This window comes from Juglans microcarpa x Juglans regia, chromosome 2D (genome assembly GCF_004785595.1).
Source record: "Juglans microcarpa x Juglans regia isolate MS1-56 chromosome 2D, Jm3101_v1.0, whole genome shotgun sequence".
Classification (NCBI taxonomy): Eukaryota; Viridiplantae; Streptophyta; class Magnoliopsida; order Fagales; family Juglandaceae; genus Juglans; species Juglans microcarpa x Juglans regia.
In genome coordinates, this window is record NC_054596.1 from 39,387,451 (window position 1) to 39,404,323 (window position 16,873).

Consider the following 16,873-nt stretch of genomic DNA (forward strand, 5'->3'; position numbering starts at 1 on the left):
ATTTTACGTTCGAACGTAAAATGTTTGCACCAATGTTTGAACGTTAAGTAATAACATTCGAACGTTCATTGTAAATTTAAATTAAATGACTTTAATTTAAAAATTATGTGATTTTTATTGTGCATAATTTGTGAACAAGTCTAAAAAATTAAATTGTATATATTTATATATACACACTTTGTAATATATAAATATATATTATTGATTTATATATATTTGAAATGCAGTGATTTAGTATTAAAGTTGAAAAATATAACATCAAAGAAGATTAAAAATTGAAATTAAAAAATGATAGAAATATTCAATAATATTTTTCGTTACAAATATTAAAAATAAAATACAAAATTTGATAGAATGTAGTAAACAACAGTCAGATGATAACGTTATCCGCAAAAGTCAAACTCCGTACCTCCTCAGTCAAGGTATCAACCTTGTCGTTGAGGATAGTTACACGATGGGTGAGTTCGGCAACAGACGCCGATATAGTCTCGAGCGATCGATCGATCTTATGATCGATATGCGCAGTCAGCTGTGAGATGACCGCATCAGCCCAAGCAGGCCGCACATCTCCTGCAGATGTACTCGGGCGTATGCTGACTACTACTCCCGACATGACCTGGCTCAGGCTGCGTCGGAGGAACTAGATCCTCTACAGGGGGTGGCTGACGTCCCCTCGCCTGTCCAATGCTACGTCGATGCGTGGTCATGTCGAGGGGGCTCATCTGATCTTTGACCCGCTCCTCTGGTTGGGTCGGCACTCCCCGTGCAAGTAATAGTCGCCTGATTAGGACACCATATGAGAGATTATCCGTGGAGACGATGCTCGCCTCGTAACATAACGAATCCTCTCAAAGATGTGCAGTGGCAAATCTATAGGATCTCCACGTGCCACTCGTATCAAAAATTGTGCCCGAAGCCGACTAAATGTAGTTTTATGAGCCACATGATCGACATTTGTTGCAACAATAAGGTGCAACATGCAGAAGAAATGCAGCAGCTGGTTTTGGTTGAAGGCGTTCTTCCGCTCGATCTGCATGCGGTCCCTTCCGATGAGGATGTAGAAATCCTCGTCTCTGTTATCATCCCGAGCCTCGACGCCAGTATCCTCAGCCTCTGACTGGCCTGCATCTCTGGCTGATGCTGGCTCAAATGGGCAGCCAGTAGATGATGTAGAAGTGCCTACATCCTCAAGTGTGCAAATGTCTCAACTCCTCGACGAATCCTGAGGTGCTCGCCGATGACATCTGCTGATACCTCAATGGAAACACCGCGTACAGTCACGGTGTGAGAGGATGCATCCTGAGGCATGTCACACATCCCCATATAGAATTCTTGAACCATTGAGGGGTATACCTTCCCCTCAATGTGCAGATATTTCCTCAGCAGAGGCTGAGGAAAACATCTCTCAGGTTCGTCTGCTGCCAACAGAGTTCGTCGAACTCATTAATTAAGACCTCTCGCTCAACCATAACAGTATGAGCTCCGATATGGGCAGTGTCCGACGTGGCTCATTCCCTCCCTCGTTTCCTAGTATGCAGTGGAAGAGCCATATCCTGAAAATAGAAAAGGAAAAAAAAATTATTTACAATAATGCATTTTTTTGTATTAATTTTAAGCTGCTCTGCAGTAACGTTCGAACGTTTTATCTTTAACGTTCGGACGTTTATTTATACATTCGCACGTAAAATAATGTAAATAAATTTACGTTCGAACGTAAAACAAAGATGTTCGAATGTAAAAATATACGTTCGAACATAAGCAGTAAATAAATATTGGCTGACGTACGTTTGGACGTTAAAACAAATACATTCAAATGTATTTGTTTTACGTGTGAATGTAAATATGAACGTCCGAACGTCGAAGCATGAATAATGTAGAAAATCACTACGTTCGGATGTTATAATTAAACGTCCGACCGTATGTGATTTACGTGCGAAAGTAAAATATTCACGTTCAAACGTATGTCGTTTAATAATATTTAAAAAGTAGTACGTCCTGACGTAGACATTAAACGTTTAGACTGAAAATTGATGAATATGACGTCCGAATGTAAGACAATTAACGTTCGAACGTGGAAGCCGTAACGGCTCTGTAATTTAAACGTCGTACGTTTGAATATCTTGGTGAAACGTTCGAACGTTTCGAGGCAGAATGGCTGAGTCAACTCAGCCATTATTGAAATCTCAAAAATTTCTCTACAAGGTTCTAAATGCCGAAATGTCACCGTGGAAATGAAGTATACACTTCAAGAAACATTTCTACGGTGACTATTCGGCCAATGACTGGCCGTGGTGGCCGGAAAATGAAGTTGAAAATCCGGTAACCACTTATCCGGTTTTAAACAAAACTCAATCTAAATCTCAATAAAATACATGTTATTTGAATAAAAGATGAATGCCTACCTTTTAGTGACGGTTGTGGCGGAGTTGATGGCAGCGGTGACAGAGGCGTGGCGGCGTGCAACGGAGTAGACGATGGATACGTTTTGGAAATGTCGTTTCGACGTTCGGTTTTGGCCTTATATACACAGAACGTTCGAACGTACTTATTATTATGTTCGAACGTTTTTCAATTTAATTTCCAAAATTTTATCTATAATATATTATATTATAAATGTTTATGTTATATATTAGGATGTTATATAATATTATTGACAATTAGATTATTGGTTTTTTTGTGAGTGCTTGTTATATTTCTAAAGTTTAGCAATATGTTTATACATATTGTTGTGATTTTATGCTTACTCTTGAAATAATTGTGATTATTATTTGTGAATTTTGCGAATAGTTTATGAGTTTATAGTGTTTATTAATGAATTAATAAGTAACAATTTAATATATATTATTGATTTATATATATGGTATAGTTTATATATTATATACATTTATGTTCTCATTTAAAGTATTATACTATCATACTATACAATGTAGTATATAGTTATAGATATATAAAATGTAGTATATATATTATAGTATAAGTTAGTATATAATAAAGAATTTAATAAGTAACAATTTAATATAAATTATTGATTTATACATTAATGTTCTCATTTAAAGTATTATGCTATCATACTATACAATGTAGTATATAGTTATAGATATATAAAATGTAGTATATATATTATATTACAAGTTAGTATATAATAAAGAATTTAATAAGTAACAATTTAATATATATTATTGATTTATATATATGGTATAATTTATATATTATATACATTAATGTTCTCATTTAAAGTATTATGCTATCATACTATACAATGTAGTATATAGTTATAGATATATAAAATGTAGTATATATATTATACTACAAGTTAGTATATAATAAAGAATTTAATAAGTAACAATTTAATATATATTATTGATTTATATATATGGTATAATTTATATATTATATACATTAATGTTCTCATTTAAAGTATTATGCTATCATACTATACAATGTAGTATATAGTTATAGATATATAAAATGTAGTATATATATTATACTACAAGTTAGTATATAATAAAGAATTTAATAAGTAACAATTTAATATATATTATTGATTTATATATATGGTATAGTTTATATATTATATACATTAATGTTCTCATTTAAAGTATTATGCTATCATACTATACAATGTAGCATATAGTTATAGATATATAAAATGTAGTATATATATTATAGTATAAGTTAGTATATAATAAAGAATTTAATAAGTAACAATTTAATATATATTATTGATTTATATATATGGTATAGTTTATATATTATATACATTTATGTTCTCATTTAAAGTATTATGCTATCATACTATACAATGTAGCATATAGTTATAGATATATAAAATGTAGTATATATATTATACTACAAGTTAGTATATAATAAAGAATTTAATAAGTAACAATTTAATATATATTATTGATTTATATATATGGTATAATTTATATATTATATACATTTATGTTCTCATTTAAAGTATTATGCTATCATACTATACAATGTAGTATATAGTTATAGATATATAAAATGTAGTATATATATATATATATATATATATTATATTATAAGTTAGTATAGTAGGAATCGTACGTTCGAACGTTAAACTAAGAGGCGGGAAATTTTTCGCTCGATTAAGGTATCTGTGTGATTATTCAGACGTTCGGACGTTTATACTATATGTTCGAACGTTATTTGATGAAAATCACCAGAAAATTATGTACATCCGAACACCAAATCTATTAACGTTCAAACGTTAGTTAAATTAGTGCAAGAAATTTCCCGCTCAAATATGGTAACACTTTGATGAAATGTACGTTCGGACGTTTAAGTTAAATGTTCGAACGTTTATCTGTAAATCTACGAACGTTCGAACGAAAAATTGTGACACATTCGAACATATATGAGGAAAGTGCGGGAACTTTCCCGCTAGATTTTATGTTATATCATAAGAAGGGTATGTTCGAACGTGTACTGTAAACGTCCGAATGTTCTGGGCGGGAATAATTTTAGAATATAACGTTCGGACGTACAACTTAGACGTTCAAACGTTTAAACTAATAATTTTAGAACTTAATCAGTATGCGCACGGGAGGAAGCAGATCATTTCTTCTTCTCCCGTGCGCGCAACAGAGAGATAGGGTCCTGCAGGAGAGAGAGAGAGAGAGAGAGAGAGAGGGTTAGAGTGAGAGAGAGTTGAGTTAGAGAATGAGAGAGAGTTGAGTTTTGGTAAGAAAATATTTTTATTTCTTATCTTTATTTGAATTTTATGATATTTATAGAATGTGTTTTTATTATAGAATATTTCTAATAAGTTAGTGTTGTATTTTTTTGAAGGATTGCTTGTTTTGGGAAGTTGGAAGATTTTGATTTATAAGAGGATATGAATTTGAAATATTGTGTTTATTATTAGAAATATATTGTCATTAGGCTTTGTTAATACATGTTTATTGCTTACTCAAGTTTAGAAATATGTTAATACAAGTGGCATGTTATTTTGTGAATATATTGTGAGTTATTGTGAATATATTGTGATATGGACTTTAAATATTTAAATTATTATTTGTGAATGACGTTTGAATATGTTTACATTGTTACAAATATATTGTCCTTAAGCTTTGTTAATACATGTGGCATGTTATTTTATGCTTACAATTGAAATATTGTGATTATTATTTGTATAGTTTGTAAATAGTTTGTGAGTTATTGTGAATATGTTGTGATATGAATTTGAAAAATTGTGATAATAATATTTCAAATTAAGTAATAACAAATAAAAGTAACTCTTTAAGAATTATAATATTTAAAATTATTGTATAACCATTGAAATTTAAGTATGATAATTAAATATTTATAATAATATTTGAAATTAAGTAATAACAAATAAAAGTAACTCTTTAAGAATTATAATATTTAAAATTATATTATACTTCTTTTACAATTTAAGTATAACAATTAAAATTATATTTTAAGAATGATAATAATTAAAATTATAATATAACCTTTAAAATACTCTTCAATAAAAAAGTCTTGAACCTACTAAATAAGTAGAGTTTGAATATGTAAATATACTTATTTCCCAGAATGTACGACCCTTGGGTGCATAAACAGGTTATGATTTAATTGATGGAGAGTTGGGTAAAGTTCGGTGGTATGTGCTAAATAACTGCCGAGAGATTGATGATTATCTTAGGTATGCCATTTCATTTCTTTGAATAATTATAATTTTCTTTAAATTAATTAGAATTGTTGTGCTCAAAATATATTTTTTTTGCAACATGTTATAACAGTGACTGTAACACCCCGTATTTTAGTGTATTTTTACTGAAGGATTATTTTTTATTGTTCAAAAATTTATCCTTTTATTTTAAAGTTTGTTGGATTTTTAGTAAGTTTATTTCTATGATTTTAATTTGGTGAAAGTTATTTTTATGTGCTTTCCAAATATTTATTTATTGTTATGCATTTAAATTGCTTTTAATATTTAAATTAATTACCGTGGGATTTAATTATTTCAATTTGACTTTACAATTACGTTTAAATTATTTTATTTAACTTGAGGTTTTGAAATCGTTTCCGTTGGATCATTTTTGTGACCCAAGTTATGAGGATTGGACCTCATTTCTTTTCCCTCTATTTTTTCTTTTCCTTTTCTTTTTCTTTTCTTCTTTTCTTTTTTTCTTTTTCTTCTGCTTTCTCCCTCCCCGCGGCGCGCACAACCCAGCCCCCTCTCTCTCCCTCTCTCCGTCCGTTTGCCTCATCTCCACCCAGAGCCGCCGTGAGCCGGCGGTGGTCGACACCGCCCGGCCTACCAGCTCCCCCTCCCTCCGGCGACCTCACCCCACCAACCTCACCTCCATCCGCGTCGCCGTTAACCACCAGTAGCCCTTCAAAGCCGCGGCCACCATTGGCCACCATCTTCCTACCACATCATCCTCGACCTCTTGGCAACCCATTGGACCCAACCCCAGCTCCGATCCGCCACCGGTGAAGCTCCACCATCTACATTTCTGATTTGGGCATTTTGGTCTTCTACCGCCCATTTCGCCCCACCCACGGCAAACCACCACCACCACTAGCTTCACCGACCTCCCTAGGCCCTACCCTATCAATCTTGGGTCTTCGTTTGCCTCCGTTTGAAAGTTGGTATTTGTGACCCACGGCCACAGTGTATTTTACACTGTGGTGTTGCTCAAACGTCGCATTTTTTAACTTCGTGATCCTTGGAAAATTGTTATATTGCACTGTAAGTATTTCTCCAAAGAACTTTTGTAATTTAAATGTATTTTTGCACTAACCCATTTCACTGTATTTTTTGGCATGCCGGACTGAGTCCGTGGAGTTCGGGAGTCGGATGGATTTGTGATTGGAGTTGTTTGGTTGGATTTGATTGGATTGGTAATTGTTGGTTTGGATATTGTGTTGAATATTTGTATTTAAATTTCTGGTACTTAGTTGACTCATTTATATTATCCGCTGCGACTTTTATTGTGCACCTTTGCATGTTGCACACACACTTGAGCACATTTCGTTGGGATGCGTGACCGTGTTGTCACCATCCTGACTTCACGATTCCCTTGTTTTTGTACTTGGAAGTCGGGGCGTCACAGTGACCACATGGACAAACTTAGGACGGAAGGCGTAGAAAATATAGAGGCAAGACACGAGGAAGAATTTCCCGGATGGTTTGAAGAACGTGTATGAACTAAAATTATATATATGTTATATTGTGAAAATTTTAACTCAGGATAATGAAATAATAAATATATACTATTTCAATTTATAGATTTTGGAACAACATGTTCGTGATCCCGAATCAATTTTTTCTGAATTGTATGCATTGGCCCGTGGTCCCTCAAATAGAGCACTTCGATATACTGCATGCACGGTTCGAGGTTATAGATTCCATACTTTGGACCGTGAATGTAATAGAAAGACTCAAAACTGTGGTGTGTTGGTCGAGGGGATTCATGGAACAGATGATATTGACTATTATGGTGTCATACGTGATATTATCGGATTGAAATATCTTGGTGGGTCTGTAACATATGTCTTTAAATGTGATTGGTGGGATCTAGGCGGTGGTCGGGTTTCGATACATAGGGATAATCACTTTACGAGTATCAATACTGCATCTAAATGGTACGAAGATGATCCATTCGTATTGGCTTGTCAAGCTACCCAAGTCTATTACTTGATTGATCCAATGAAAAGTGCTGATGAAGATAGTGGGGAGATAATTTGGCGAGTCGTACAAAAATTTGTTCCTCGAAATATATATGAAGCAGGAACGAGTGCAGATTACGAGAATAGTGGAGATGAAGATGACACTCCGATTGTTGAGGCATACCAGGAAGATGGAGAGGGTATTAACTTATTTGTTGACCTTGGTGCACTCGAGTTGCTCCCCTTGTGTAGAGATGATGTCCCACCCGTACATCTCGACCCGTCTGTATTAAATGATCATTCAATTCAAGTCAGTGAGGAGGAAGAAGAAGAATACGAGTCAGAAGATGAAGACGAATCAGAATCTGGGCAGGAGGTGGATAAAGATGATGAAGAAGAGGTGCATGATGATGATGAAGATGTTATTGATGGAGATTCTGAAACAAGCATGGAAAATTCATCTGAAGAATAAAAGTACTAAATATTTTATTCATATAGGTGACTATAAAATATCTTGAATTTTCATAATTTCTTCTAATTAATTTTCTTTGATATAATTAATTATTTTAAAGAATGCCGCCAAAACGACAACGAAGAAATGTGCCTCCGCCAAGTCCAAGTCCTGAATCCATTGAGGACTCCCCACTCGAGGAATCCGTTCCTGAAGATCAAGCTAACACAGAAGAGAACAACAGCCAGTCGACACCTACCAGTAAGGAAATATTGTCGTTGATAATTATATATATAGTTAATATTTTTTTCTCAATAACTATATAATTATAATTATAGTATATCTATTATCATGTAGTTGATGCATCTGCACGTCGCAGTCGTGGCTATACACGTGGAATCTCTCTTGAAAGAAATAGAAGGCACGGTAAACTGAAGATCACAATGCCTGATAATTCCACTGGAGGAGTGGATGATAGTGCAGCAGCGCTTTCCTCCTATATTGGCATAGTAGTTCGAGCTTATGCTCCATTTTATGTGCGCTCATGGCGAGATGTTCCGAATGAGATTAAGGAGCACATTCGAAGTCGTGTGCTGGTGAGTTTACTTTTCAGTACATTTTTTTCACCTAGATTAATATATTATATTTTTGACCTGATTCCCTTGTTAGCATGAATTCGACCTCGACTTTGGCTGTAGCGAGGATTTGAGAACCGTGAATGAGTTGATGGCTACACTATTCCGACGTCACAAAGGATGATGTCATGACCACTTCAAGAAGTTTGAGACATTGGAAGACGCTGCGCAGTCTCATTTTCAGCAGATGAAGTTAGATGATTGGAGAAAGTGTTGTGATCTTTTCGCATCTCCAGATTATCAGGTATTTTACATTTATATCTTTTAATTATTTACATTCATATTCGTTTTATATATTATATGTATACATATTACAATTAATATTTTTAATATATTTTGTAGCACTTGAGTTCTATAAATGCACAGAATAGATCTATTCTGACTGTCCACCATCGTGCCGGTTCAAGGTCATTCCACCGTAAATGGTAATTAAAAAATTATAGAATTCATTTATTTTCCTGATATTCTTTCTGATAAGTACTAACATTATCTTTTTAAAATTGTTAATATTGTCGCTTTGTTAGAAACGTGATGATCCTGAAAACTTTTCCCTCATTCATGTCTATGCTGCTACTCACACTAATGAGCATAGTGAGTAGATGGATTCTGTCGCTGCAGATAATTATGTAAGCAGTGTTAATTTTGTTAAATAAATTATTTATATAACCTTTTAATAGTTTATTTCTTATTTCTATTTCTTTTAATACGTTACTAATTATTTACGATCATTACCTTTTAAATTGCAGAGCAAAATGTTGGAGATGCAGTTGGCTTTTGAGGAATCCTCTCCTAGTGACATAGACATATTCACGCAAGTGCTCGGGCCACAGTCTAGTATGGCAAGAGGTTTGGGACGATCTATCAAGCATAAATGTTCATCCTCCTCAACCTCATCGGCTTCACAAATTAATAATCTTACGGTAGATTTAGAAGCTGCACGGCGTGAGAATGAGTATATGAAGTCGAGACAGCAAGAGTTAGAGTCTCACTTAGAACGACAATCTCATTTAGAGATGCGTTTGCAGGACCAACAGAGAGACCAGGAGGAAAGAATACGCAGTGAAGTGCAAGAGCAAGTGCAACAGGAGATGATGGTGCAAATGGAGCATGTTATGTCGTTGCAACAGAATCCCCGTGGGCGAGGGAAAAAGAAGAAATAAATTTTATCAATATTTCTGACTAGTTTTAATATCTAATTTTGTGCTTTTATAAGACATTGTTACTTGTTAATTGGGTATGTAATATGATACAATTGGTATTATATTTTTAAATTTTATGAAATTAGTATTTTTGATCTGTACGTTCGAATGTAAATAAAAATCGTTCGAACGTTGGTTCACACTATAACAAACGTTCTAACGTAAATACAATTGAATCGTTCGAACGTTAAACTATACGTTCGAACGTACTCACGCTAAAACGAACAAACAGTTCGAACGGTAAAGCAACTAACGTTCGAACAAAGAACTTGCATTTGGACGCTCCTTCGTTTACATTCGAAATAACGTCTGAACATTAAACGCACTACGTTTGAACATTTACGTTTACGTTCGAACAAATATTCGAACGTTTATTGTAATTAACGTTCGGACGCATTAACATTCGAACGTAAATATGATACGTTCGAACGATATCCAACGAATGTCAACTTCTCTCATTCGAACGCCAATCGGTCGGGTATAACATCCGAACGTTTGATTTTACGTCCGAACGTGATTTTCTGTGACAGTTCATAACCGTCACAAAAAAAGGAACGTTCGAACGTTGTACCGAACGGAACACTTCCAACCGTCACTAAAAATATTTTTTGTGACGGCTGAATAGTAAACCGTCACCAAATGTTTTCTGTGATGCACTTTAGGTGACGGTCATGGTGACGGTTTCAAATTGTCACCAAATATGTTTAGTGACGGTTTGTTATTTTTTTGTGACAGTTTCCTCTATTACAAAATACACATTCTGTTGTAGTGTATGGGACATTCAGTAACTGAGGTCGAGTAGGTTGCAGGCCAAAACAAGACAATTTTAATTTGCTTGAAACAGGAGGGAGGGAGGTAGAGATGGAGGAGGCGAGAATGATTGAGGGTGCACGGTAGGGTACTTTTGCTTTCACTATGGTGAAGGAAGATTCATGTGATTTGCAGATGAAAAAGAAAAAGTTGGAATATCATTTTGGAAAGGATGGGAAAGTGAAAGGAATCGTAATCTAAAGCCCACGACATGCAAGCCAGCTTAAAAGTGATCCCCAAAACATACGCGACTCACTTCGTAGTGTGTGCGTGATTGTGAAACATCATGAATAGCACGTTTCCTGGCTTACGTGTACTTAAAAAATCATGCAATTTGGTTAATTAGATATATATATAATTAATTAATATCCTTAATTAATTTCCTAAGTACTCTACATTGAATGGATTAATCTTTTGAGACCAGGTACAACATCGATGCATGTATATATATGATCTTATGCCATGCATGCATTTTAAATTAGTCCGGTCGACATGATTAGATTGACCTATATATACTAATACTACTATCCAAATTCAATTCATTTGGAGCTGATCTCTTCCTAGAATTATATATTAATGGAGAAATTCAATTTCTAATGCAAATTCGATTTCAATGAGCAAGTTGATCTTCATCCTCTGATCTCCAAAACTACCATAAGTACATCATCTAATTTGACATCTAGAGCTATATATAAGTACTACTTCCAAAAGGGAATTAATTACAAGGTTCCGGAAATGATAAAATTTATTAAAGCCATAAATTTCGACACTAAACTGAAATATATATATAATATTATATGGAAATTATCTCCATGCATGTTCTTGAATTAACCCAACATGAGTAGCAGGAAATAATGTAGTCGGCACAAACTGTCAATTTCTTCTCCTGATCATTCCAAGCATCGGTCTCTTAATTTACTGTAATTAGACATATATATATATATATTATATTATATGCAGTAGGAGTTAGGATGTAGCTAGATATATAGTGGAGAACTTTACAAAGGCGATAGTGACTGAAAAAGAAAAAAAATTGGGAGAGAATAATTCAGTAGTACTACTAGTTCTGACAAATTTCAAGGGCCGAATTCCAACATTCAAACACGATTTACTTGAATTATTCTTATTATGAACCGCTTTGTCTGCTGCATGCCATGCCATGCATGTCAGTATGTATATATAATAAGCCAATTTTAACCAGTCTTATCATGTCTAGATCGATCTTACTCTCTTTTTTCCCAGGCCGGCCCCATGCAGCTTCTTTTTAATTTCTTCTTTCTTGCCATAAAACATCAAGCTTTGTGACATACATAATAATTAATAATCTTAGAGTTAGAGATAGAATTGCTCCTAACTATAGACAAGCATATCTGATCATGAACAGCAACCAGCTTTACTGTATATATTTGCATCTTGATGATCACGTACACGATCCAGATAGATCAAATTGCTTAAATATTATTCGAATATCCCCATTTCAAATCGTCCTGCATAATGTATTATTATTCTCTGCTCGATCTGCACTTCTGGGTATGGGAGAGCCGGGGTTGGGGTTCAGTGACATGCTTTTAACTGTTGATGATCTGGTGCGCCACTAAGTTACTAACGTCTAGATTTTTGGAAAAACGTCTGAGCCCCATTACTAACTAGTGCTCCCCCACACTGATAAAGAAGATTTATTCTCTCTTTTGTTTGAACAGCTGGATTCGAAGACAAATTTGCTGAATGCAAGGTACTGAAAAGGGAGAAATTATAGCCTCATCAAAAACTAAAAAAGCTTATCATTTTCCTATCCAAAATATCGAAATGACAGCTAGCAGGCCAGAAGCTGGAGAGAGAGTGAGATTCTTGCATGCTTGTATTTTTCCGTGTCGTGGCTTGTCTTGTTTTAAATATCCATCATGTCTTTCCCTCTCAACTATGACCCAATGATTTATTCCAATCAGCAATCGGTACATGCAAAAGCCATCAAGAAAATATGCCACCAGCTCGACAAATGCATTCCATGTAGTACTACTCATGGTGGGACAGCTTACACAAAAAGCTGCATTTTCTTTCCGCTCGATCAAATGGCATGGCCGCGCCATTAATTCATCGATCACTTCCTACGGGCATATATAAATGAATATGACAACCATATATCCATCTTGATTGATCGATCGGGCCTGCTAAATACTAAAAGTTAAGCTCACTACTTTATATATATTTCTATTATCATTCTTTCTTATTCTGGTTTGTTAAAAGCTGGATCAATCTCTTGGAACCAAAAATTTCTTAATATTTCATGAATTACATAATGTGGTAAACAATTTAATAATACGATTGTACAAAAATTATATCCACTTCATTTGGCACGGGATGAGGCATACACATTATGAGACTATAATTAATGATATTATTAGAATTCCTCAAAATGAATTCAAAGGTGTGTAACTTATAACTTTGCTCGTAAATTAGAGAAATACTTAGTAAATTCATAAAATTAAACTCACAAACTGACGCGACATTTGAAATGGTACATCAAATTATAAAATTATTTTTTTATTTTAATTAATATAAATCTGACTATCACATAAAATTATGTTAATTTATGAATTTACTATTTTAAAATCTCTTTATAAATATGTGCTGTATGGCAAGGTGAGGCTAGGAGTTTTGGAGGATTTAGAGCATCCAAAAATGTATTCTTCTAAAAAGTAAGGAATTATGGGGCTGGGTAGTAGTACTAAAGGTGAGCTAGCTAGCTAGCAAGTAGGGGTGTCAAATCGTGTTAACGGGTCATGTTCGTGTCGTGTCAAGACATATATATTATACTATATAGATCAACTCTAACCCGACTCGTTAGGCTTATCGTGTCAAAATTTCAAACCCTAACACGACCCATTAACATAACGGGTCGTATCGTGTCAACCAGTTTATATAAATAGATTGAAACAGACCCAAAATTAACCCATTTTATTTAGTTAAGTTTAGCATAATTTTATATAAATATTAAAATCACAATATCTATAAAAAATATAAAACTAACTACAAGTCCAAAATTACAATCCAAACAATAAAAATATCGAAATTAAAATCTCAACAATTTTATTTTTTAGGTATAAGGGTATAATTGTAACTTTAACTTTCTTAACGGGTTATAACGGATTATAACGGGTTGACCCGTTAAGCTATCGTGTCTTAACGGGTCAACCTTTTTTGACCCGAACCTGTTAAGGGTAAACCTTAACCCGTTTTTATCGTGTCATGTTCTTATTGGATTAATAGATCGTGTCACATATTGTCATCTCTACCAACAAAGTTTAAAGATGGCAATAATTAAGGCCTAAAATCTAACTTGAGAAGAAAGAAATAGTTAAGAGGACCTATTAATTTTATGGTCCGATACTTTTTGTGATGTGCAGCAACCAAAAGGGATACACTGTAACACTAGTCGATGACTCGATATCTTGCAAATTAGCGATAAAAATACTAATTAAATTGCTTTATTACGATGATCATTTGCAACGCTTGCTAGCTAGCTGTATTTCCAAATTATTATTCTTGCCCTTTTGCTTTTTTGAGCAATCCTTTACTTTTTAGTAATAAATGATCGAGTGCAGAAAAGACGAGATCAGAAACCAAGAAAACCAATCCGTCTACGTGAGCTTCCATGCACTCGTGCGTCTCAAAAAAAGGACCAGTTAGCTAGCCTGAAAATTGTGTTAAGTCTAATATCCTTTCTGAGTGAATACTGACGGGCATTAACTAGGAGTTATGTGCCCTTATATTAATTCTGCTTTTTAATGCCATGATAACTCCATTTAAGATGATCAACTCCCGAATTAAGTTATAACAAGAAATCCTTTTAAATTCATAACAAATTCACACTTAAAAAACTTACAACCAATTCTAATAGGCCACTTATTTTTACATGTCAAGGTGAGGGAAGATCTCTGTCTCTCTCTGTGTGTACATAAATATGTCATATCTGAGATGAAAACATATGATCTATATATTGTACATTATATATATATATAGGTGTACTGTGTGTATATAAACATACAGTGTGAGTGAGAGAGAGAATTGTGTTCAAAGTGGAAGGCAGATTTGCTTTTATATACAAGGAGATAATTCCAAGGAAAGCAAAAGGGGAAGCAAAACGGGTCCCTCAGGGAAATCTTCTAGCACCATAATGTGGTGTAATCTGCTTCATGCACGAGTGAGTGCAATAAGCTACAATCTCCACCACTCTTCTATATATAACCCAGTCGCATTGACTGACCCATTTACAACGCATTAATCAAATCTCTGTGAAAAAGAGGCCAGGGGTCATGGAAGTTAAAAGAGTGAAGCCACAGCTTAAGAAAAACTTGTGGAAGCCAGAGGAGGACTTGATTTTGAAAAATTATGTGGAAACTCATGGTGAAGGCAACTGGGCTACTGTGTCTAAGAGATCAGGTAAAATAATTCTGAATCATCACTTCCCTTTGTAATCTACAGGAGTTTCTCTCATCTCTCTCTCTCTCTCTCTCTATCTCTCTCTCTCACACACACACAGGTTTGATGAGGGGAGGAAAGAGTTGCAGGCTAAGATGGAAGAACTACCTGAGACCTAACATTAAACGTGGTGAGATGTCCAAAGAGGAAGAAGACCTTATCGTTCGAATGCATAAGCTTCTAGGCAACAGGTAAGTGTAACGTGCTTATATATATTACTAACTTGCCTAAAAAACCTCCTCCAAATTGTTCGGAAATCTTAGATATTACCAATATGCGTGATTCATACTCCTTTTCTTTACGTACGTAGCTGAAATAAAGGAAATGTTCCACTGTCACAAAGCTTTGACGACCAATATATTTTCGAGTACTGGAATTTATTCCAGCAAAAGTTGTATTGAAAGAAGCTTCACAAAACTTAAATTTTATTATCTCACACTTACTCATCTTTCTTTCCTTTTTTTTTTTTTCTTATTTTTTTATTACGCAGGTGGTCACTGATTGCCGGTCGGCTTCCTGGTCGGACAGACAATGAAGTGAAGAACTACTGGAATACCCATTTGAACAAGAAAAGCCTAATTATAGGCAAAAGAAAAACAACCGAACCAGACCACAAACAACGGGAAGACAACGACGAGAACATGAACAGGGAGAAGAAAAGTCGTCCATGGTGTACTGATCATTCCGAGCCCAGTGGAAGCGCAATATGTTTGAGAAGAACCAGATCACAATCTGATCTAGGTCTGGATGAAAGGAACATGATTAATAAAGAAGAGAAAGATCAGGCCGAAAGCACGGTCACAAATCCCTGGATTAATATCGATGATCCAAACAGCTTCAACTGTGAAATAGAGTACCCAATGCTGATCACTGGAAATAGCAATAATAATGCAAGACTCATCTTTGACGATGAGCCTCTTATAGCTTACTTGGATTCTTTCATCTTGTTCGAAGCATTTGGATGCGATGGTGAGAACGTAGGCAAGTGAACCCCTCACCCCGGCCAGCAGTAAACGATCCCACCTGACAAAAAGAGCATTTAATGGTAGATACTTGGGGGTTTGGGTAGGAGATCAGTGGGTGCCAGCAACTTCATGATCAAGAGTTGCAGTGCCATGTGCCATCCCCTGCACTGTACTGTTGTACTTGGAGGCCAGTGGGTGCAGTTCATTACAATATGGTGTATCATTATTGTATGCATATAATTGCCCACATCTACTTCGTACATTTGTACTTTTCAAAGCGCTCTCTCTCTCTCTCGATCGAAGAGTTAAAAATAAGTGGGAAAAGTAACAAACATACTAAAACTAAACTAATGAAAAGTGGAAAAGGTAAATTAAGGAGCTTGCCCATGTGGCACTGGCAGTATCACACGCACGCCAATCACACGGGAGTGTATGACAATATATACGAATGCAGTACAAGCAGTCGAGACCTGCTCGCGCGTCTTGGTTTGGTATCTGAAGACATGGTAACCAATCATCTCAATGGAGCCATAAAAGAGAGAGAAAGAACCGTCGACAAGCAAAGCTGAGAAAGCACAGCTCCATTACAACCACTTCAACAATCAACGTATGTGTTGCAATTGGGTTCGCTGGAACTCCAAACACAACCTTTAATATCAGTCAATAGCGTACCGATGAATGATGATA

General features: G+C 34.8%; 1 protein-coding gene across 1 annotated transcript; it reads left to right on the forward strand.

Moving 5' to 3' along the window:
• Positions 1-14,873: 14,873 nt before the first annotated feature.
• Positions 14,874-16,448, forward strand: LOC121250801 (transcription factor WER-like). The gene is made up of 3 exons (XM_041150023.1): positions 14,874-15,182; positions 15,283-15,412; positions 15,712-16,448. The coding sequence occupies exons 1-3, from the start codon at positions 15,056-15,058 to the stop codon at positions 16,208-16,210; spliced, it is 756 nt and encodes a 251-aa protein (XP_041005957.1). The 5' UTR covers positions 14,874-15,055; the 3' UTR covers positions 16,211-16,448.
• The last annotated feature ends 425 nt before the right edge of the window (positions 16,449-16,873 follow it).